The 24,338-nt window shown below is 43.0% G+C and overlaps 1 protein-coding gene across 4 annotated transcripts in view; it reads left to right on the forward strand.

The window, feature by feature from the left end:
* SEMA5A (semaphorin 5A) overlaps nucleotides 1-24,338 on the forward strand; it is a 362,632-nt gene that overhangs the window by 123,479 nt on the left and 214,815 nt on the right. For all 4 annotated transcript variants that reach the window (XM_087815351.1, XM_016217317.2, XM_087815350.1 and 1 more), the window contains exon 3: nucleotides 19,117-19,312. In XM_087815351.1, coding sequence (XP_087671477.1) covers nucleotides 19,192-19,312 — 121 coding nt within the window. In that variant the 5' untranslated portion in view covers nucleotides 19,117-19,191. The remainder of the gene's footprint in view (nucleotides 1-19,116; nucleotides 19,313-24,338) is intronic.

Raw genomic sequence — 24,338 nt, forward strand, 5'->3', positions numbered from 1 at the left:
ATTGGCTGTGTCTTAAGGCCTAAGCTCTCTATTATGATAAAATGGTGTACTAACTAATAAGAGTGTTTCTGTCCATGGGTTTGTGTTGTATTGGGGAATTAAGTTTATAAATAATTATGTCATTTTGTTAGTGGAACAGTAAAGCCTATGTACAATGGGTCCTGTGTGCAAGGATGAAGAAAGAATTGATCCTCTTGGAGAATGGGGGTGGGAAAATAATAAAGCTTTTCCAGGCACATTCGAGGTGGGCCTTCATAAGAGAGGAGGAATAGGTGGAAATTCTACTTTGGAGAAGGAATTCTGAACATAAAGAGCAAAAAGGTGTGTTGGCATGAATGTGCTGGTGTCTCAAGATTGCTGAATAATGCGTGGTGCCTGGTGGGAGGTGAGGCAGGAGTTGGGAGTGAGATTGTGTTGCATCTTGCTGGCCACACTCAGGGACTGTCCACAGGATCAAGGGCAGAGGGTCAGGACAGAGTGGTTTAAGCCTTGTTGAGGGTAGAGGAAAGAAAAAGAGAACAGAGCCAGGGATGATTCAGCCAGGACACTTGCCGAGGCAGGAAGAGAAGGGCATTCAACAGGTACCATTTAGTGGCCACTTAGTACATGCCTGGTGATGTTTTGAGAGCATTAAAAGCAGGAGCGTATGTGGTCTTGACAAAAACCTTGACAGGTAGGTGTGGTACTAGTACTTAGATGAGGAAAGACAATTGGCAGAGGTTAGTAGACTCTTCCAAAGTCAGCAATTTAGAAGGTAGCAGAAAAACATCTGTTCGATTCCAGAAATTTCTCGGAGGACCTGTGAAATAGTTTCCTTTGCATGGTAGAATGGGAGATAAAGTCGTAGCTTCTCTTTAAAAAACTGAGGGTGAGACTGACACATGCCACCTCTAAAAAGTCTAGAGAAGTGTTGATAGATGAAATAAGCTGTCAAAGTCCTTTTTAGCTCCGTGGTTGAATGTTTACAGTGGATTTATTACTTACAGACCTTGGCCATGAGCAAAATCACCTTATTTATTAATTGTAAGAATATGTGAGTGTTTTGAGGATCCTCCTTTATGGGTCGGTGTTAAGTGAAAAGAGCAGACCAACAGAATAGGGGTTAGATATCTGAGTCCAGTGTATGTGTGTGTCTGGGTGTAGAGTTAATCGTTTTAAGCATGTGGTTATAGCAAATAAGGACACGATTCTTCATGCCGAGGACAAGTGCAGATGACTGTCTAGTGATTCATACGCAGGGTCCACTTGGACTGGGACAGGCTTGCGTGTGATTTATTGGAGTGTGCTGAAGACAGTGCTCTGGCCTGCTCGGAGACACTGGTATGGAGGGAATGGTGACAGTCAGGAGAAGAGGCAGCTGTTTGCTATGACTATGTTGTGCTTAGCTAGTGACCCTGGGGCAATGCTCATCCTTGAAATTCCTTAGGAAAACTCCATGGGATGAGAAGCTTGCCCAGAAAAATCCCCATAGGATGATAATCTTGCTCAGTGGTCAAGGAATTAATTGGCAAAGAGATGCTTTTTAAAGATTTATAGGATTGCTATTTGGGGAAAACATGACTATTTTGTGATCTGAAATGCTAATTTGACAGTTCACGACACACTATGACCTCAGGCTGTGGGAACTGTGGAGGAAGGGGTGATACTGATATTTAAGAGCTGGGAAGAGGACCATGAGGGACTACTGATTCCAAGTCAATTACACAAGTGTTGCATGATGGAGGCTTCACATTAGGAGGTGGAACCTGTGGTCCCTGGGATAGTCCGAGATTCCAGAAACATTCTCTTGGGCTGCCATATGGCACGAGTCCTTAGTCTTCTAAGAACTCGGTGCTCTGAGCCATGTAATATCAGAGCATTTGTCATTTACACCGAGTTGAATTAATAAGTCCACGTACTTGGGCACCGCTGTTATGGATACTGCCCATCTGCCTTCAGGTTCACTGGTTCTTCCATTTGCTCTTCTTTTTGGAGAATGAGCAGTACTGCAAAAGCTTTCCTTTAGCCATCTGCCTTAATTACTTTAACACTGGGAAAACCCTGGGAAAAGACTGGAAATTTCTATTAAGTGTTTGGGTGAAGAAGTATATATACATAGTCTCCAGGGACTGTCGAAGGGTGTGCACGGCACGCATGTTGGAGACGACAGTTCTTGGGCTTGGAGCCAGGTCTCCACCAACACAATTATTAAGTAATAGAACATAAGTAATATAATCAATTGATAAATAATATAATATAAAATAATTGAGCTAACTTCAATGATAGATAAAATAAATTATAAAGTAATTTTTAATTATAATTAGTAAAAGGTATTTAAAGTTATTTAACTCCTGACGCTGCTACTTCTAGCTTGATGATAGATAACCTGGGGCTAGAAGGTTGACTTCTCTGAATCATAATTTCTTGTCCAGATTAAACTCAGGTCTGTGATTCTCAAGATGTCATATTTTTCGTCCAAAGTTTTTCATGTCATTGCATGCAGAAAATGCTAACAGTTGCATGGTTAACTTTGGTAAATGGAAGAGACTTCTCAAGTGGAGGCTGAAGGGGATGTTCCCTGGTACACCCGAGTTCCAGGTCTTCAGTGTTCTAACCCATGCTGATGATCCTCTCCTCTACTGTGACTCTCTTCTGTTAGGAAATTTTCTCAGTGTGCCTGCACTCTTGCCCTTTCCTGTAACCTCTCTCGTTCCAATCTGTGAGAATCACCATTAACCACTGGAGAAAAATATTGGACAATAAACTAAGCTTTTGAAAGGTTATGATCTCATTGTATTTTATCTTTAGTGTGGTGTATGGAGGAAACTCACAAGATAATTGAAGAGTCTAGTGATGGTGCTTTTGAACTTGAGCTCTGACTTCCATTTAGGAAGTTATGGATGACCACCGGCCACACCTTTCATTGGATCTGGCATTTGACGCCACACTACTGTTAGATTTTTTTCTAGGCTTCTGAGCATATTGTTTTTATTGATTTTTTTTTTTTTTTTTCCTGCACTCACTTCAGTCAGTTAGTCTTTGGTCAATGTGTGGCTTAGGTAAATAAATATAAATTCTAGTTTCCTACTGTGAGTAAAATCTTTGGCCATGTGGAATTTCCTCTAGAGAAGTTGGGTTTATTATCTTGTTCTATTTTATTATTATTTTTATCTGGAGATTATAGCTCTCATTTTCAGAAGAAGACCACTCAGATGCTCTTGAGTTAGGGGCATGCCTTTTAGATCATGATCTAGCTCTGGGGAGATAAAATAATTCTTGTTCCTTTAAAATAATTACAGGTTGTCTTTGACATCATCTTCCCTGTTCCTTCAGGCATCGTCAAGCATGATCACATGTAGCCAATGTGCCGATTCCGGACTTACTAGATAGGGCTGCGTCTGTCCTCTGGTGACAGAAACGAGTCAGCAAGGGGAATAAGTCCCCAATTCATTTGGATTCTTCTCTAGTATTTCTTAGCACACATACAAATTTTGTCTTATAAAATCACACATGCTCATTTGCAGTAAACATGCAAAAACAACCCCCCAAAGTATTAAAAATATGTAGAACCCCATATCTCAGAGTGGTCTAATGACTGGGTGTATTTTCCTCCAGATGTTAATTGTAACAGTGAAGATCCCCTGAGCACTTGCAGTGGGCCCACACTGTTCTAACCGTTTCTCATTGATTAAGTCATTAAGTCCTCAGAGCCTTATGAGAAAGACACAAAGGTTATCCCCCGCTGAAGATGAAAACAGAGGACATATAACCAGCAAGAGGCGAGCTAGGATTTGCATCCAGTGTAGAGTCAGACTTACAGCCCGGGATCCCAGTGTTTGTATGTTTATATTTCAGTATGAGAACGTGTGTGTGTGTGTGTGAGTGTGTGAGCACACCTTTGTGGGTGTGGGCCTGTGTGTGTGCATTTGTTTATAGACCACACACACAGTTTAGTTTCCTACCAATACACTTAATATTGTATCTTGAGCATTTCTCATGTCCTTAGAATTTCTCTTAAAAATACTCTCCTGTCTTCCTGATATACTTAATTTGCATAGAACCGTCTCTATCCCCCTAAATAGAAGTTTCCAAATCATGATTGTAACACATAATAATTCGACTAGAGGAATATATTTCGATGTAAATCTTTGTTAACATCTCTGATGAATTCCTTCAGAGAATGTACTAGAGGTAAAACCACAAGATGCAGTATATAAATACTTGTAAGCCCCTTAAAATGTTTGTGTGTGTGTGTGTGTGAAATCAGAAAGCTGTTTTGTTAAACAGCCATAACCACCATCAACAGCCTCATGTTTGCATTTCAAAAATGGCAGTCATTAGAGCAGCACGGAATTCTACAGGGTGGAAACAAAGTTTTTTTCCAGACTTCTCAAATAGGTAGCTTTCTTCCACAACTTGGCAATTGTGATCCCTTAGATTAGCTGCTGCACTAGATAGATCTGTTTGTGGTTCAAATGGTGTGCTGTGCTCGGGATACATCGGCTTTTCCAGACTGCGCGGTTTGTGAGTTAAAGCACAGCCCCATCACCTCCAGTCTCATCTCTGTGGTTAATGAGCTGCGGCCTTGCTGCTGTGGTTGTAAACAGAGAACTGCAGGAATTTTCCAGAGCAGCGAGATTAAGCATAACATTTTGCCTCTTGTATATGATGGTGGAGAAGGCGCATCACTTTCATCTGTGCACTCAGCCGGACACACAATTACTGCTTATCGACAAAACAAGCAGGTGTGCTAACTTCCCTGGAATGATTTCACAGGTATGTTCTATTTACCAAGCTAAAGTGGTGACTGAGAACAAAAACGCAGTGTCGCCATCTCAGGATGAGCGTGTTTGTCAGTGCCAGGCGTCTGAGCATTTCTCCTCGGTATAAGCAGAGTTTTGCATAGGACAGTTTATCTGTCCAGGCCGATAAAACCACTTTCCTTTCTGTAGGTAAGAGTGAAGATTATGTCACTGCATAAAAGGAATTTAGTAAGGGGGTGTTCCAGTGTCAGAAATGTCCATCATCAACTCAGTTTACACCTGCATGTCCTGTGGTCCCATCGCAACTGCTTTCACCAGCGTTAAGTGAGACGAATAGGAGTTTCTGATTCTGCTTGGAGAAGACCTAGGGGAAGTTCTTCATCCAAGTTTGTACCTTCTGACCATCCCTCCTTTAGACCTCCCCTCCTTTCTGCTCTGCCGGCAGCAGCTGTTTCTCCATTATTTCTGCCCACCTGATGCCCAGTAAGTCAAACCTGCCTGAATCTAAACATAGACTTTAGGGCTCTAGTCTCATTAGTTAATCCATGAAACTAATCTCACCTCGTTTATTTAAACCTCGATATTTTTGCTCACTCTAAATCACAATAAATAAATGGTTGTTGAAAATTCAAGCAAGGTAGAATAGAAAATATCCCCAGTGCCTAGGAGTAATTGCTGTTCTCTTTTGCTTACAAACATGTAAACATAGAGATCCTTTGGCTTGTGTTAGTCAAAAATTGGATCTTTTTCTTTCTTCTTTATCTCTCCATAGACAGATAAATGTCTTCACTTTTTTTTTCACTCAACATTATTACTGGATTTTTATGTCAGTGTGTTGAGTCTTACTACATTGGTTTTACAAGCTGTGTAATATTTAATGGTAGGCATGTACCATAATTCATTTGATCTCACCTCTGACAACTTTGTTCCTTTCATTTCAAATAGGTAATTGCGTTTGCTACTCCCATTCTTGGTAAATTCTACCCTGCAACTTAATTCAATTTTTCTGCCAGAATTGTGGTCTTTTAATTTTCAGTCCATTTACATAATTCCCACTCTTCCAATACTCACTCTTCCCAGCCTTTTCCTGTATAGGCCTGATGCTTCTTTGCATTACTTGTTAGTAGCTGGTTGATTTATACACTCAACAAGTATTAGGTATTTCTTACGTGCAGGAAACTGTGATGGGCTGCTGGGGGCTGCAGCGACAAGTGGTGCTCCTGCTCTCCTGGGTGGCCCTGCAGGGATGCCAGGTGGCAAGGCAGGAGTCAGGTGTTGGCAGAGTGAGCTGAGGGCCACAGAGATAAACTGAATCCTAAGGAGGCCAGGTGGGGGGCTCCTTGCTTCTCACTGGGGAAGAGCTTATGGGAACGGAGGGGCTTGCTGGTGGTGAGTTGGACCTCAGAGGATAGACATGGGGGATGTGTTCTAGGCAGAAAGGTGGACGTGGGAAATTGCAGGGCTTTGGAGGGTTAGTGAATTAATCCATCTGGGTGGTTTGACTCTGGGAAGTCTGTGAAGTAGGCAACTACCTCTGCTGTTCATTCAACATTCAGGCAGTTTCACCTTAGCTCTACTGTGAAGTTGCTGTTTACATTTCCTAGCCTTTTAAAAAATTTTAACATAGTTTTAACAAATTCAAAGTATTGTTGTTTTGTTTCTTTTCCATTTTCAGAAAATATTGATTTATTATATTGTATATTATTCTTGATTTTTTCCTCCCAGCATTATGCTTCTAATACAATATTTATTTGTTGTATGTCACTCACTGTGATGTGATATACCATAACAATTTCCATTCTTTCAGTGGACACCAGTGTTATTTCTAGTTTTGTGGGTTTTTTTTTTCAATTATGAACAAGGCTGCTATGAATGTTCTTTTACATGTTTCCTGGACAGAGGTGGAATTTCCCTAAGATCCACCATCATAACTCTCATTAAACAGTGAACTGATTTTATCATCTCTTTCCAGGAGGGTACTGGTTGCTAGAAAATTTTTTCCCTATAATATTAAAAAAAATATAAAATAATTCTTAATTGTTTGTATTTATTAAAACTTTTTTTAGTGCTTCCTCATTGCTGTAGAGTACTCTGCATCCTTTCAAATTACGCATATAATTTTAAGCCATGGTTTTTATCTCCGTATTACAGATGATGGAACCTCAGGCGTAAGGTCAGTAACATTGGAGCTAAAATTGGGATGCAGGCAGTCTGGGTCCAGAGTCTGTGTTCCTACAGTCTCTGCACTGCCACTTCCTCTAAACCAGTGTTGGTGAGCAGGCGGATCGCTGGGATGTGGGCTGAGGAAAACCATTAGATAGCTCCTAACCTTTTTCCTAGCAAAGGCAGGCAGTCAGTCTGTGTTTAAACTCCTGCACTGCTAAGAGAACGTGCCAGATTGATGCAATCTGACCTTCCTTTTCCTGGACTTATACTTAGGAGTCGTTCCTTTTGTCTTTCCATTAACATATCCGCCGTGGCAGAACTTTTGATATTTTGAACTATGGAATTTAAAGCACTCAGGGATTACTTTTCAGCCATGGAGACCTTTATTGTGATGTCCTGAACGACCTTTCCACGTTCAGGCTAATGAACTGAAGAATAAAATAGCATATGTTCACAGCATGTTTGCATTTCTCAGCATCACAGCTCATGCTAATCATTCGATGCTTATGTGGCAGCTAATTCAAGGTCTTTATTGACTTGTTCTCTTGAAATCTCACCTAATAGACCAATTCCTTGCCAGTGAACTTGTAGTTCTCCATAGAAATTCTCCTAAAACTCACGGCAAGCACTATTCAGTGACACTGGCAGAAAGCATCTAGGTCTTCACAATGGTTTTCCCATCCTTTGGACAAAGACTGTCGGTTTCTGTGCCTCTACTCAGTCAGTCGCTTATTATATATGTGTGATTCTCTCTTCTAGGTCCTGAGGATGTCCAGTGAACAAACCAAGGCTTAGTCCTTTAGTTAGTTGCTTATATCCTAGTGGGACATAAATGCATCCACCTAGCAATTTTTAGTAGTTTTAAATGGCATGAGCAATTTCAAGTAATTTTAAGTGACAAGTGCTTTAGCGGGTCTTGCTGGAGAGTCTTTTTTAAGGAGGTGACATTTGAGGGAAATCTGAATAATGAGAAGGAGTCACCTTGGAAGGATTTAGGAGAGAGAGAGAGGATCTCTGGACCTATGGGCCAGGAAGTGCTGTCTGAAAGGTGATGAGCTCTGTGGGTAAAAACACCAGAGAGAAGGGGTGTGTGTGTGCGCGCTCTCACGCACAGGTATGTGGCCTGGGCACAGTGCATGGGAGCCCTGGGAAAGGTGCAGAAGTGGGTGGGGCCAAACACAGAGGAGTTCTTGCTGATTGCGCTCAGGGATTTGCATTTTTGGAAAGTTGCAAAGGGAGTTAGTGCAGGGTTTTAAACAGGGGAAAAAGTACATAATCTGATTAACTATTTTTATTTTCTTTTAGGAAATTATTTCCTTAAATATCTATGTGACTGCAATTTCCTTTTCTATATAGGAAAGGAAATTGTAGTCACATACATATTTAAAAAAACACACACAAATATTCTATTATACTTGTTTGCTTTTTCACCTTTATTGAGGTATAATTTATAAATAAAAAGTTGTTCATATTTACCTTGTACAGTGTGATGTTTTGATACATGTGTAGGTGTGAAATGATTACCACAGTAAAGCTAATTAACACATCACCTTATGTAGTTACCTTTTTGCATGTGTGGTGAGAACATTTAAGATCTACTGTCTTAGCACATTTTAAGTATATAATAGTATTATTAACTGTAATTACCATGCTGTACATTAGATTTCCAGAACTTATCCTGAGTACCTGACACTTTGTACCCCTTCATCAAATCTCCCTGTTTCCACCCCTCCCAGGCCCTGGCAACCACCATTCTACTTTATGCTTTTGTGAGTTTCACTCTTTTAGACTCTTTACAAAGACTGGATCTGGTTTGCTAGGTCCACGTTTGGTTGGAGGTAATTCTTTGTCAAGTAGAAGTGAAAAGTGATGGAAGTGGCTGTTTCAGGGGCAGGTTGGGGCTGAGATTTACACTTATATCCACCAGCTGAACACTTCTATTCATCATCATGGCCCCCCTAGGAGGGTGTATAGATGAAATGCAGAGGATGACACAAGACATGGAGAAGGCCATCAATAGTTGTCCAGGGGTTGGTTCTCTTTCATCGTTGGCTGAATGAAATCTTGGTCAATGAGGTCTCTGGCTCCAGGATCGGTGAATGATGCTGCACCCGGTTAAGCAGTGAAATTTCTATCCCCAAGGACACATATTCAGGCCCAACACAGGTCAGTTTTAGAAACAGAGCATCTGCTAGTTTCTTCAGCCCAATGATCCGCGCGTCTACTGGGGCTCCCAATTCCTAGTCAGTAAACAGTCATTGCAGATACAAAGTATAAACAAGAACAGGATCTTCAGTACAGCAAGATGATCCTGGGGCTGGGGGCCAGAGTCTTACCTATCAAAATTGTTAGTTCTTCCATTTATCTGTGGGGCTTCCTTGTGTCCTGTCTCCACGTTTGTCAAACAGGAGGGGATGAAAATACTTATTTTACAGGTTTATTTCAGGAAAATAAGAGATGTATTAATATTGTACTGAATCACAGAATCTTTGCAGTTTCTAAACTTTTATTATTCTCTGATGAGTAGAATCTTTGATTTTGATATGATATGTCTCAGTAATTTTTTGTGTGATCGGAACTTTTAAGATTCACTCCTCTTAGCAACGTTCAAATATGCAAAACAGTATTATTAACTGCAGTTAATTTTCTGTTTTAATGAAGATTTCTTATTCTTGCTTTTAATAAACTGACATAAAAATAGTAATTAGTGCACTTAAGGTCTACTTTTTTGTTTTGTTTTGTTTTGGTTTGGCTTTTTCCCTAAACCAAAGATTGTGACAGATTTAAATGGACTCCAGTATATGGACTTTGTCATGTCTGGTCCATTGGGCCTAATAGGTATCATCAGAGATCACACACAAGGGTGACTTCAAACTAAAATCTGAAAACAGGAAATCAGGGGCCTTTTCATTAAATATTCTAGTTTTTCCAAGTGTACTAGTAGTCTATTACCTGTGAATTTACTCGATAAGATTTTAAGGTATTTTCATTTTCATCTTGGAATAATGAATTTGATGAATTTATTTCTGTTATGAATTGTAACATCCTTCTTTTTGTGTCCTTTGACTTATCATGTGGATCCAGGGGATTCTGGTGTGCCAGGGTAAGGTTAACGCACTATGGCGACATCCTCCATGCTTCCGTGCTTTCGTGTTTCCAGGCCCAGGAGACTGCCTCTTTTTAGCTGGTCTAGCTGTAGTAATCCCTTCATCCCTCTGACCGTTAATTGGAAAATTATGACATTTGGAAAGGAAGTGTCTCAAAACCATGGGAATCCTTGCATTTGGACCAGATGGTCAGGGAGTTTCAATAGAGGATTAGAACACCTGTGGCAGTGAAGAGCAGAACAGAAGAGAAAGGAACATGACTAGCATTTTAATGGATGCATAAATATTGTGAAGAAGGTAGAGATGTGTATGTGGCTTTGCGTTATTTTCATTCGTTAGCTTTTGTCTCAGGTAGCGATCGATGGCTTGTCTATACTATGCCTTGTGTTATCCAGAGGTGGAGATTTTCACAGCCCTGTTTAAGAATGAGCAGGTACATAGGTGGCTGTAGTTCAGGGTGATGAAGGCTGTAATAGAAATTAGTATTGAGGTACAGTGGGGCCAGGTGGGGATGGGGTGAAACTGGGAAAAATCAGAGAGGGCTACTCAGAGAGGAAGCCTAAGGCTTGGGACTAGAGGCAGGGAAACCCATAAAAAAATTAGCTGATGTTGCAGAGGTGAGAAATAGAGGGGTGGTCAAGGTGGGGAAGGGGCCCTGATTTCAGATATGGGTGAGGTAAGGATTATCAGAGCATAGTGACAAAATGAAAGACAAACTTTGGGAAAATGAAGGAAAGGGAGATGGTGGGTGAGTCCTCAGATTCTGAGTTGGATGCCTGAGTAAATGGTGCGGCTAGCTATGAGAGGAAATAGGCACCAAGAGACAGCTGGTGAAGACGGGTATTGACGTCACCTTTAGATGACCTCTGGGTTATTTATGTGACAATATCTATTTTGATTTATGAGTTTGGATTATGAAGAGGGTTGTAGATTTGGAAGTCACCAGGTTTTAGAAAATTTGTAACGTGAATTTGAAGAGATCGGCCACTGGGAATGTGTAGATTGAGAAGTAATGAGCCTCAGGAGATATTGGGGTGCACTTTCACTTAAGAGGGCGGCTGAACAATAAGCTTTCTGGATGCAGTAGAAACACAGGGAGATTCGGGTGTTATTGAAACCAGGGAAGAGAGGGTTTTGGGAGATATTCAAGAGAAGAGGTCATTGGGCACACGTGGCACGAGGATGTTCAGTTCATGGGGTCAGCGGATTTGACAGTCGGGAGGTGACCGGTGATGTTGATGAGAGCCGCGAGGATGGAAGGGTGCACCCTTCTCTTCCTGCTACTATTGTGCACTTTCACGTGTTGGCAAAGACACTGCGCTCTAAGTCCTGCTCATCTTAATGAAAAACAAATGGGAGCTATGAATAATAATTTCAACACCACGAGAGTCATTTATAACTTGATTAGCTTATGGTGTCCATATGAGTTTCCTAACCTGAGGAGATGCCTCTGGATAAAACCCTTTAGAAATTGCTCATTGTTGCCTTGAAGACCCATTATTTAAATTTCCTTTTTTAGAAAGGCCTCTTGTTGGTTTAGCTAACACAGAAGTAAATTGAATGAACTTTCACTTAGTTTTAAAACCTGCTGACATATAAAATTAATATTGCCTTTATGTAAATAATAATTTTATCTAATGGACTTCATTTATTTTTATGATTCCTTCAGGCGATCTGGAGCTAAACTAGGGGAAAAAAGGCAAAAACGTAATAACAATTCCTTTTGAAGAGAGATATAAAATAAGGTTACTGGAGCTGAACCATTATTGAAATGTATAAAATAGTTTAGTGTTTGCTTTTTCCCATTTTATACCATGAGGTCATTTTACATAGCCATAAAATTCCATCTCATCTCCATTCAGATATGATGAAAATCTATGAGTAACAAAGCCCACTTCTCGTTCCGTCACCTGAAGGTGGCAGGAACGATGCTTCTGTAGTTAAGGCAGTCGGTGTTTACGTTAACACATTCCTAAAAATGTTTCCCTAATTCATTGATGTGAAACCTCTTTTGGCTGAAACTTGGCAGTCAAGACATGTGGGTTAAAATAATATAAAAAGGATCTAATTTTTACAAAAATGTGTGTAAACACAGAAGATGCAATATGTCTGATGAACATCCTGATTCCCTGTAGAGACTCAGCATCATAACAAGAAAACTTCAATTTCGTCTTATTTCCCAAAGAATAAAATGTTCAGTTATTGTTTTTGAAAAAGATGAGAGAATCTATTTCCTTGCACACTGTGCATTAACTTTATTGTTTTATTGATTCTTCATTTAATCCCATTTCCTGCTTAGTACCTAAAGTATCTCAACTATTGTATGGAAAGAACATAGGTTCGTCCAGCACTTTGATTCTAGCCCTGGCCACATCGGATTGATTGTTCCAGATCATTTCTTCCTGCTGCTTTAAACACTCTTAACTCAAAACTCTTCAGAACCCACAGCTTCTGCCTTCTTCCTCCATTCACAGGGGTTTCCTCTGTCTTTTGGGTTTCCTAAGACTTTATTTCTACTTCTATTTGATAATTACTTGACTGCTCTTAACCGTGACCTTGAAGGGCCCCACTGTGTCTCTTCATCTTTGCCCCCCTGTGTTGGGAGTGCCTTCCCTTGCCCACAGGTGACATCCTTCAGTGTGGCTGGTTGGTTAATGATTCCCCCTGCGACACGGCTTGTTTCCGTGCCGAGGGCCTTTCCCTTACTAATTCTGGAGACAAGGCTACGTTACTGGAGGTGATTCAGACCATCTGACCTTGTGGCCCTTTCTAAGTGTGGTTCTGCCAGTGTGAGCGGGAAGACTGAGTAAGCCTTGCCAAGAGCCAGGGGGTAGGAGCCTCACCCATTTGCTGTGGCTGCCATTACACATTGGATCTTACGGTCGTAACCTGTGAGAGGCCTTTAACCTGAGCCTTCGTATTTCAGCTACAAAGTGAGGAGAGCAAGTGGGTGATTTCAACCTTCCCTTTCACCCCTCGAATTCACTGAGACACTGACACATGTCCTGTCTCATATGTGCCAAAGGAATGAATAAACCACCTCACAGGGGTGTTTGCTCAGTGGCAAGGGATGGGTGAATGCTAAATGCTCAACAGATGACTTCGGAATCGTTGAGACTGCACATTCAGCATGTTGGGACGCATGAACTTGGGACCAGAGTGTTCAACCTGTAATTGGTTTATAATGAAAAGGAGAAGTAAAAACATAGGAATATGAACGGTTGCGTGCCTGTACGTACAACCTTTGATGAGCAATCAGACGCTGTATTTGGTACATCGGGGTTCCTGGAAAAGGGCTGCCACCGTGAACCGGAGTGGGCGGCCTCGTGCGTACAGAAGGTGGAGACCAGCCCGAGCCAAGCCCAGTGGGAAGATGGGGCAGGGGCGGGGCCCGTGGCATCAGCAGCGTGCAGCTGAGTGCGCGAGGCTGACTGGGGACCCTGACTGGGCCAGAGGGGCTGGAGGGATGCCAGTGCAGTGGGAGTAGTGGAGGTGGAATTGGAGGAGATGGTTGTTGGTGAAGGGGCACAGTGTTTTCTTTGGACTGCAGTGGAGGAACCCTGGGGGTTTTTGTACAGGGCTGGGCTGTTTACCTGGCAGCAGCTGCCAGTTGTGCAACAGGCACTGTATTTAGCTGCGCCAGGGTGTGCAGGGGTGAGACCAGGTGGTTTGTTTGGATGGTGGAATGATTTTTCATTGGTTCTGCTGCTTTCGGTTTGGACTGGGACTTAATCTGGGGGAGTGGTTTCATCAGTTACCATGGAATAGGGTCAGGAGATGGGAAGGGCGAATGCAAATACACACGTTTCAGAAGAGCTGTCCATCCCTTCTATCAAACCTGGCCATTGTGTGTCCCTGACGTTGCAATGTGCTGTAACTTTGTATATTTAAGAGACACACATGCAACAGTCTCCTCAACTTTGGCCTCAGCCCTTTGATGCTAAGGACCCTGCAGTGGACAGGTGTGGGGCGCGGCTTCCTGAGTCTGTCTTAGCCCACCTGGCTCCACTGTCCTCTCCCTGGTGGAAGTCCTGGTTTCTATGGACTCCCTGAGATGTGCCAACAATGGATCCAGCCATTTCCAGCTTTACAGTAGATCTGAAGCGCAGAAGAAACCCATCCTCCTCTGAACAGAAGTACATAAAGCTTATTTTGGGTCTGTGTTTATTAATAACTAGTTAGACTTTGTTTCCTAAGTAGACTTCTTGTGTAAGCGCTCATTCTTTTGATTTCTTTTTTTATCTGACAACAGTTTTTAAACTAAGAGGAACAGTTATTTTCTGTTCCCCAAAGCCTATTCATTTGCGGCGTGGGTGTGAATGGGAAATGTTATTTATTGCACACACACACACACACATATACGCAGAGTTTTGCTTATTTGATGGAGCTTATAGAGAGATCCTCCTACATCAGGAAACTAAAAGGAAGGCCTCAGGGGATTTGAAACAGATGCAACAAAAATGCTTCTATTTTGTATCCCAAATTGGTCTGCTGTAATAAATCTTCTGTTGGCAAAATTGTTTGTTTAGTATTAACTCGTCTAATACATTTTTGATTTTTCAGAGGTAGTGGGATAAAATTAGAACAGCTTTTATTTAAAGTGATCCTTTGAAAATGTCTTCATAATATATTTCCCAATGTAACAAATAGTTATAATTAACATGACTTTCATTCTTATTGAAGTTTTGCTGACATGACTCAATACAAATTCAGCTGGGTGATTTATATAAGTGTATTTTAAAATAATCTTTCAAGGGATGATAGCTTATTTAATATCTAAAGAGGGAGAGGTATTTTGATGAACACAAATTGGAGGTTCTCAACCAGGGGCGATTGGCAGTGTCTGGAGACAGTTTGGGTTGGCACAGATTGGGGGGAGGGGTGCTACTGGCATTTAGCCAGGGATGCTGTTAAATGCACTGAACAGTTCCAAGAACAAAGAATGATCTGGCTCTAAATGTCAGAGTGCTGAGACTGAGCAGTAAAAGCCCTGATATAACTATGCACCACCCCCACCCCTCACCTTGATCACTGAGAGGCCAGGGCTCCCTGATTCAGTGGAAGATGGAATTGCATAGGCTAGTGTGGAGGGGCCTGCTGTTTAGAGGCAAGACTGCTTAGAGTAAAGACATTCAGGGAGTTAGCAGTGCCTGGCGGATGCTCAGAAAAGCCCACTCTGTAAATGAAGATGGTGACTACCCTTACCCGGCATCTTACCATGAGGATTGTTTATAGTAGTTTATTTTAAGAGAAAAGGTAACATGTTATGTAGACTGAAAATTATAAACTTCTAAAAATCACCTGTTCTCATTAAATGTGCTCCTCTAAGTTTTCCGTGGCCAGCATGTAATTTCATGTCATCATCATGGACCCATGTATCCCATTTTAGCTGCTCTCACACTGAACACGGCACCTCCTCCTTCTCTAACGGTCACTTTCCACATCCCAGGGGAGGGGCATTTCAGTCACTTGTGTTATTTTTCTCTACCTTTCCTTCAGGAGGCAGAGATGCTAGAACTGAAGTGAGAGTTTATGGCTCTTGCTGATGCCGGACAGTTCCAATGGACAGTTGCTCTGGAACCCATTTCATAGGGGGGGGGGGTCTCTGTTGGCCTGGGCCTGACACATTGGAAAACCACGTGCAAGAGAAGAATTTTCTCCCAGTCCCTAGTTGACTTGAGCTCAGTCCGGGAGGTCAAGCCGGGGCAGTGCCCCCACCCAGCTCCTGATGGAATGCTGCCCAGTGGGAGACCATGCGGCAGAGGAACGGCTCTGGGTGTCCATTAGGTGCCAGGCATGGTATAAATGTGTGGTGTGGTGCCTGCCACAGAGCTGGCACTTTCTGAGTGTTTCCCGGTACTTTCACTATCCTTCTTGCATTATTTCTATCATTGATGATTGGTTTTGACACAGGAAAATGATAGTCTACGTCCAGGGGGCTGGTGAGGGTGTTCCAAATGCTCTTGCCCTGAACAGAACTAAATCACACCTGAAGCCCTTCTAAAGAGTGTTACTCTGAGTTAAGATATGCCATTTGATGAAATTTCCCCTTGTTAAGTCTCAGGTCAGAAGGGTAAGAAAAGATGGGCTGCTTCATGTGTTTACCTCTAGACTGGAGCCCCAGAGCATTGCCCTGTTTTGCAGACCATGACACCCCTTCCAAGAGTGAAATTAATCACGCTTTTAATTTTGTAACCAAGGGAAAAAATGACAACTGTGCCTTCATTGTCCATTACGACGCACTGTGCCTGGGCAGGGATTACGGACCCGTTGGACAGAAGCCCCCGGCTCCCAGTTTTCCTCTGCATCACTACCTCCACCTTCATGCTCAGGGTCCCTCACTCCCACAGAAGCCATGCTCTGGCCTACTCATGATTTGCGGTCCCTCCACTGTCTCCTGCTCAACTTGAGCATGTTCATCAATGGGAGCATTGAGTCAATGGGACTGAGAAATATAGAGACTGAGAAATCTGATGCACCCTAAAATGTATGTCTCTTCTTCGTGAAATCTCACCACATATTCATAGGCAAACTCCTTTAGAAAATGAGCCTCTTCCCTTCTTTCATAACCACCATCTTTCCTAGGACCCTAATAGTTTCCCACCTTTGCTTTTCCTGGATCTTCTATCTGATACCTCCTCTCCCTCTAAATCTACAGTCTCTTCCCCACTCGTCACTTCTCAGAAAAGAAGCCACATTTAATGATGTTTTCTTTAAACTAAAATTTCCCCAGCTTTGTTTAGTGCTTCTGTGATTTCATTGAATTTTCTTCGGTTACCTGGCATTCGAGTTAGCCGTGCATGTTCTAGCCCGCTTTTGCTCCCTCCGTTCCTGTTTGGTTCCTTGCTGTATGGGATTCAGTCTGTTTTGCTGAAACTGTCCCCCGCAAACTGATCATTGTCTGTTCACTGAAGCCACTGGTCTGACTCATTGGGATGCAGTTGACCAGATCTCTTTTTTTCAAAAGTGTTATTTTTATATTTCAGCCGAACTTGATCTCCATTTTCACTTGGTGAGCTGTCTCTGATTTCCTTCTCACCTTTGTGTGGTGACTGTTCAACTTGCAGCTTCTAAACAAACATACAATTTTCCTTAGCTTCCCCTTTTTTCGCCTCCTGCTTTCCCCTGGTGAATTTAACCACACCCGTGGTTTTAACCCTTCCAAACATTGTATTCAGTCTCCGACTTCAACAGCCTGCTGCTTTTCCTTAAGTATTCTCTCAGCCCCTTAGACCCAATGTGCACAAAACTAAGTGGTCATATTCTCCTCTAAACAAAATTCTTCTGTTGATTATCATAGTAAGGAAAATGTCATTTCCATTTTCATAGTCTCTTATATTCTCTGTCTTGTTCCTCTTTGCTTTCTGTTCTCCCAAATCTTGCAGACTTGAACAACAATAATTTTATTTTGTTTCACATTTTGGGGTTAGGCATTTGAACAAGGCTCACCTGGCTGATGCCTTTGCTCTCATCCTTACTGAAGTCGCTCAGTGGCTTCCACATTTACTCACATGTCAGGTGCTCTGGTGGGATGGCTGGGATGCTGGGCTCCATGGGAAATGTCCCTAGAGCTCCTCTGTGTGGCCTCTCTAGCATGGCAGTCTCAGGGTAGCTAGACTTCTTACCTGGGGTCTCGGTGCCCAGAGAACATGTGCTAAGAGATAAGAAGTGGAGACGCCAGTCTCTTAGGGGCAGGGCTTGGAAAGGAGCACACCATCGCTTCTGTTGTCTTCGATTGAGCCACACTCTCACGGAGCCAACCCAGGTTCAAGAGAGTGGCCAGAGTTTCACCTCAGTAGGAGGAATTTCAGAGAATCACTGGCCCTCTTTAATTTGCCGTACTTTCTCTAACGTATCACTTAGAATGTTTGCCTGAATTTTCATTCACATTGACACCATTCAAAGTCTCAGCTTCATTTATTTCTCTTCTGAACAATTGCAGAGGCTTATAATTAACTTCTCCACCTCTGTGCTCCTTTCTACCCAGTTTCCTATGTACACTGTTGTAAGAATAATTTTATTAATATTTCACCTAATGTAATATTAATATACTATGGTAGCTCGTCACCTAAAAATAGAGACCTCAGGCCTCCAAATCTGAACCCAGCCTACTCTGTAGGCTGCCGCCCACTATATCTCCTTTTATATCTCCTGGCGTTTGGGTCAAGTACAGTAAACCATTCCCCAGACACGTTGCCTGCTCCTTCCTCTTGCCTCTCAGGCATCTGTTCGCCCTCTTCCCGTGGCATGGACTGTGCTTCCAGAGGCCTCCATCTGTGGAAGTCCTCTTTATCTTCCAGGGTTTAACTCAGGCGTGAGCCCCTCCGCAGACACGCCCTTGGTCCCCCTAAATAGCAGCAGGACTGTCAACTCCTACTGCACTCCTGCTGCTTTTTATGGTTTTCTAACAACTTGGATTATAGTTATTTTTACAAGCCTATCTTATCTTAAAGCTTATTCATCTTTTAAATTATTCATAATCTTTCAAGTATCAGCACTCCCAGCATAGTGATTTTGTCTCACCCAGTAGGTGCTCAATATAGATTTCATTGGATTTATAGTTGGTCTCTAGCCACAAACTTGTGCTGGCAGGCTATCTATAAATTTCAAAGGATAGATTCACCAAATATGGGCAATTTTTAAGAGTCAGGTAGCATATTACTAATTGGCTTATTAGTAAATGACAACGGTCAAGGCCTTGTTAAGTAGTGTCTTTTGAATATTAAAAAGGAAGGGCAGGGCTCTTAGGGTTCCCACGTATAGATCTGGGTTTGCACGAGGCACTGAGGACTATGTTCCAAGGGAAAACCAATGGGTGATCATAGCCCTTAAGAGTGACTGTGGTGTCTCGGTCAAACTTAAACTTGAACGTTTCTCCTTTTATAAGAAATGGGTTATCTCATAAAATTATTGTGAGAAAAAGAGGTCCTTATGAGACACATACACTCATGCGTATCTGACATATAAGCTAGAAGAACGTCTGCTTGTCTAAGCCCGCGAAGCCTTTTTCTTTTGAAGGTGGTGACAGGGCATTACTAAAAGACCACCTCCAGAAAACCGGAGCTCGTTTTCATCCAGTTGTTCTCATTTGTGTGTTTTAGGCACGTTTCCCACATGACGGGAGGACGAGCTTCTGGTTAGAAGACAAGCGCGCAGAGTCCAAGCCTCCTGCCACCATGAAGGGCACCTGTGTCATCGCGTGGCTGTTCTCTAGCCTGGGGTGGTGGAGACTCGCCCAGCCCTCAGCAGACACGCCTCAGTGCCAGAGAGCAGAGCACCCGGTCATTTCTTATAAAGGTAAGGGACAGGCATGCTCAGAGTGCCCAGGCACTTTCCACACTCAGGCACAGAGGATGGCAGTGCTTATTGTTCTATTACCCTGTGACTCTTGTTTTAGACATTGTTTAAAATAGGAGCAAAAATATAAAATCCTTCATTGCAAGAATTTCTTATCCAGACACGGATCACTATCTCAAGAAGAATCCAAGACCAGAGTCATCACAGACAGGGAAGTCCCAGTGTCGAGACCACCTTTATTTAACAGGTGCTTCAAGCACCCTGGGCGTTTGAACCAGGGAATGAAACCGTGACCCATAGAAATAACACCCAAATCAAGGAAAACAAAAAAATTCTCAGGTCAGCATTTCCCAACAAATCGCCCTGGGCACTCAGCGTTGAGGAAGAAAAGTCAATGTCTTTACCCCTGTCCTCCAGGAAATCACAGATATCTGATCAAGCTAACCATGACTGTCCAGTCATCGTATTTTAATAACCCATCCAGTGGCTTTATGTTTGAAGGGATTTTTGTTGATGATTCAATGGATATAGGAGGAAGAAGGAGGTGCCGAGTATGATCCCCAACTTCTTGGCCATTCCTTCCATATGGAAGAAAGAAAGGGGAGCCGATTAGAAGGATTTGATGATTTTAGATGGAGAAGCTGACTGTGTACCTGCCATCAGGTGGAATTATCTGCTTGAGAACCAGCCATCATGGGAACCAAGAACAGAGGACTTCTCAAGAGGGAGGTGGCCATCGGGAGTATTCAATGATGCAGAGAGTTTGAGGAAGATGTAGGCCAGAAGGTGGAGTGACATACCTTGGTTTGCCTGGGACTTTCCCAGTTTAGCACTGAAAGTCCTATGTCCGAAGAGAACTGGAACACAGGGTCACCCTCCTAGAAATTCCACAAGCAATGCTGTATTAGTTTCCTGGCACTGCTGTACCAAAATTCCACAGACTGGGTGGCTTGAAACAGCAGAGATATCTTCTTTTACAGTTCTGAAGGCTAGAAGTCCAGAGTCAGGCCATGTTCTCTCTGAAGAATCCTTTTCTCCCCTCTCTGTAGCTTCTGGTGGCTGTTAGCAGTCATTGGCCTTCCTTGGCATGTAGACTCCTCCCTGCAATCTCTGAGTCTGGAGCCACATGGTCTTCTCTCCATGTGTCTGTCTTTTGGTTCTCTCCTCTTCTTATAGTGACACCAGTCATACTGCATTTAGGGAACCTCCCTGACCTGGCATGACTTCATCTTAACAAATTACTTCCCCAGAGGCTCTATTTCTAAACAAGGTCACATTCACAGGTATCCAAGGTTAGGATTTCAACATGTCTTATGGAAGGACACAGTTCAACCCATAACAAATAGCATTTATCAGAGCAGGTTTGGGGCAGTGCCGGAGGAGAAACTAGATGGTGATGAGCGGAGGGATAAACGTGGGGTGAAGAAATAGCTATGAAAGGAGAGAACTGTTGCCTCAGCCAGCAGAGACTCGAGGACAGGGGGTGGCTTTTAAGAGAACATTACTTCACCGTCCTTAAATGGTGATGGGAGGGAGCCCGGTGATGCAAGAGGCGAGGGGGAGATAATTGATTAGGCAAAGTCCCAGGCTGTAGGAGGGGGTAGGACACGGGACCGAGGCGGGGATTAGCTTACAGGAAGCCCACCCCACCTCCAGTGGGGCTGGAGGGCCAGTGGCCAGGGCACCCCGGATGCAGGAAAGTTAGCGGGTGGGTGTGGCTGGAAGGCGAGGGAGCTCCTGAGAAGCTCCCTGTCCGCCGAGGAGGAGTAGGCAGGGCCCGGGCCTGGAGGATGGGGGGTTTAGGAAGGAAGTCGACCGAAACACAAAGGCCCCTGTGGGTGCCAGCAGCCCAGACCTCCTTGGGCTGGCTCATGTTACAGCTGAGCAGGTGGCCACTGATACCCTCCGTGGTCACTTTCCTGTAACGCACGACTCCACGAGACAGTTTGAGAAAACAGGATGAAACACTGACAAGGGAGAAATAAAAGGAGGGCCGGATAGTGTTCACTTATAAAATCTTGACTTCTGTGTACATTTATGATTTCAGGATTTAGTGTGGTAACACGGGAGGCGCTCTACACAGAGGCTGTTTGAAGTGAACGGATGCTATAGTAACATCTTAATGCAGCAAGCACGTCTTATTGAAGTCTTTTTTTAACATTTTATTTATTTAAATATTTTAGAGTTAATTAAATTTATTGGGGTAACGTTGGTTAATAGCAGTATTATGTAAATTTCTGGGGTACAGTTCTATAATACAACATCCGCACGTTGCATTGTGAGCTCACCCCCCCCCCCCCCGAGTCTAGTCTCCTTTCCTCGCCATGGATTTGACCCCCATTATCTTCTTCATTCTCCCCCACCCCCTCCCTTTCTTGAAGTCTGGATTCGCTTCACCTGCCCGGCGGAAGATGCTGGCAGGACTATTTTTCCCAGCCTCTGCGGGCTTCTCTCGTCTGGCGGAGTTCATTGCTCAACACGCGCTAACAGCTTGCTGTGCTTGCAAGGTTGCTCCCTGGCTGCATGTTCGGGAATATTTATCCCTGATTGTGCAGGGGCTGCTAAACCACCCTGACCCATTACAGACACACCGTTCACACTTATGTCCTTGTCGTTTGCGTAAATGTCTGTTCCAGTTAAGAGGGGAAAAAAATAGTGACCCTTTGAGACAGCCTGTTTCTCAGCATGGTTACTGAGTCTCCTAACCATCTCTGAAATGAGTTTTAAATGTTTAATGCTCACTTAGGCGATCGTGCCATATTCTGCTTTTGTTTGTTTATTGATTAAAGTTTACCCAGCTATTTCGAGAGCATGCTCCAGTTATAGGAGTTGGTTAGTGGGGAAGAATTTTACTTTAAGCACAGAGGAAGACCACTGGTGGGGTGAGACATGTCGCACTCAGGCTTTCTTTGCCTTGGGGCCTTAGTATTGTGACTAATTTAATGCCTTACAGTGTCTTAGCTGGCAGCACTTAGTATTAATGCCTAACGTCGCTCCTGCCTGCAGAATCAGGCAGGGTACCATTAATTCCAATCCCAGGCCCCTGAGATCTTTATTTCTGACTCCTTGGTGTTCCTGTTGAGTGCCTTCCTATGTAGGGACCATTAATTGGCCTGAGAATTGTTTTGAAACTTATTTCAGAAGAACTATATGGACAGTTGATAAAGGATTAGCAATTGGTCCCAGATCTTAGGAAGGCCATCTGAAGGAATCAAAGTGGGTATCCTAGCTTGGGCCATCACTGGGGCAGGACTGGGGCATGGCACTTGTTCCTTGAATTGAAACAGTTGACTTTATCCCCACATGTCAAAGGGGATTGAAAGATCATGACTGAAAGGGTCCAACATAGGATCTTAAGCTTGGGTTCTCATCTGATACCACAGGATGAATGATTATTTTTCATGAATCCAATATTTTTCTATGGAATCATACAATTACATTTCACTGTACTCATGTCTGTGGTAAAGGCATTAATTTGTTAAATGTTTACAATAAACGCACATGACGTGTTCTGTAACTCTCTGCTGACTCCTCTTTGTGTTAACTGCCTGGGACCCCCAGCCCCTCTCCCACCTCTGGAAGCTGTCCTCTACCAGTTGGCAAGGTGGTCGTATACACGTTTCCTTTTGCTCTGTTAACTGCCAACCGCCTCTCACTGTTCCTCCTCACAGTCCCCAGAGCACTGGCTCTACTTGGCCTGCCACCTGCTCCTCTTTGGGCTGGGAAAGGCGTAACTTGGGCGGCCTCAGTTATTCTCGAAGGCACAGGGAACTAGCCTTTTAGAAGACAAGGGTGAAGATGCTGAAGGAGCCCCAAGGAACTACTTCTGTGCCTTGGCTCCACGTATGGTGCACGGCTCCATGCAAGCCCCATGGTTCCATACCTGCCCATGGCTCCCTAAGTGTCCTGTAGCCCAGGAACATCCTACAGTTCCATGCATGCCCCATGGTACTGCATTTTCTCTCAGGTTCTGGCTGTCTGGTGTCTAATGCCCCAGACAGTTATGTGGTGTCCTGGCCCTGGTTGGATGTCTCCTCTAATTTCTAGGACCCCCACCATCACAGCAGGAGCTGCGGTGATTGATTTCTAGAGTCGCTTCAAGTGCTCAGAGTTGCCTAGTATGTAAACCTTGATTAAAATACTTTCTGGTATTTCTCCCTGTAATCTATTCCCAGAGCTGCCGTTTGACCTTTGTAAATCACCATGTGCATGACTGCATGACAGTGGCCTACTTTGTCCAAGGAAGAATTAGGAAATTTACTTTAATTAAAAATAAATGGTATGAAATTGATTTTACTATTTAATTTTAATATTTTTATATGAATCCAAATAAAACATAGCAAGTCGCCACAAATTGTTGAAAACTCCACACTTTTCTCTGTAAAAACTAAGGAGGTGAGTTATTCTCCTGTGAGTTTACTTGGGAAAGAAAAGTGTTGTTTGGACCCTTAAAGAGTCCATCGCTCCATAAATATTTTGATTTCTGTTATGCATATGATTGAATGTTTCATGTAGGTAATGTCAGAATCACACGGGCGAAATACTCAAAGCAGTTTGCAAGTGAAGCGAGCAGGTACAAGCCTACTGCCTGTTTTTACTTTGAAGATGGCATTTGGGAATACATTTTTTATTTTAAATTCTGTTGCTGGTTTGCTATCTGAAAAGAAATGGAATATTCAAAAAGATACCAGTGTTCAATTCTATAACGTATGTATATCATGATTATTCATAAATGCGTAGAGGCGGTAGTGGTCTCATCCTTCATTTTCTTCTAACACCTCTGTGCGCCTCATTGAGTAAGCTGGTTCCAATACCTGCCTTATACTTTGCTGATGTGATTGATCTTTTGGCCGACGGGACCCGAGAAGGTCCCTGTTGCAGGTTTTTTATAAATAATGATTAGGTTCTGTAAGTGATTTATTGAATTTTGAGAATCATCCCAACAAAACCCAAAAACCTTTTGTGTTCTAGGGCCACCGTTGAAATAATTTATGAGCGAGCATCTATATTTTATCTTAAGATAAAA

The sequence above is a fragment of the Miniopterus natalensis genome, chromosome 3 (assembly GCF_054644295.1).
Source record: "Miniopterus natalensis isolate mMinNat1 chromosome 3, mMinNat1.hap1, whole genome shotgun sequence".
NCBI lineage: Eukaryota > Metazoa > Chordata > Mammalia > Chiroptera > Miniopteridae > Miniopterus > Miniopterus natalensis.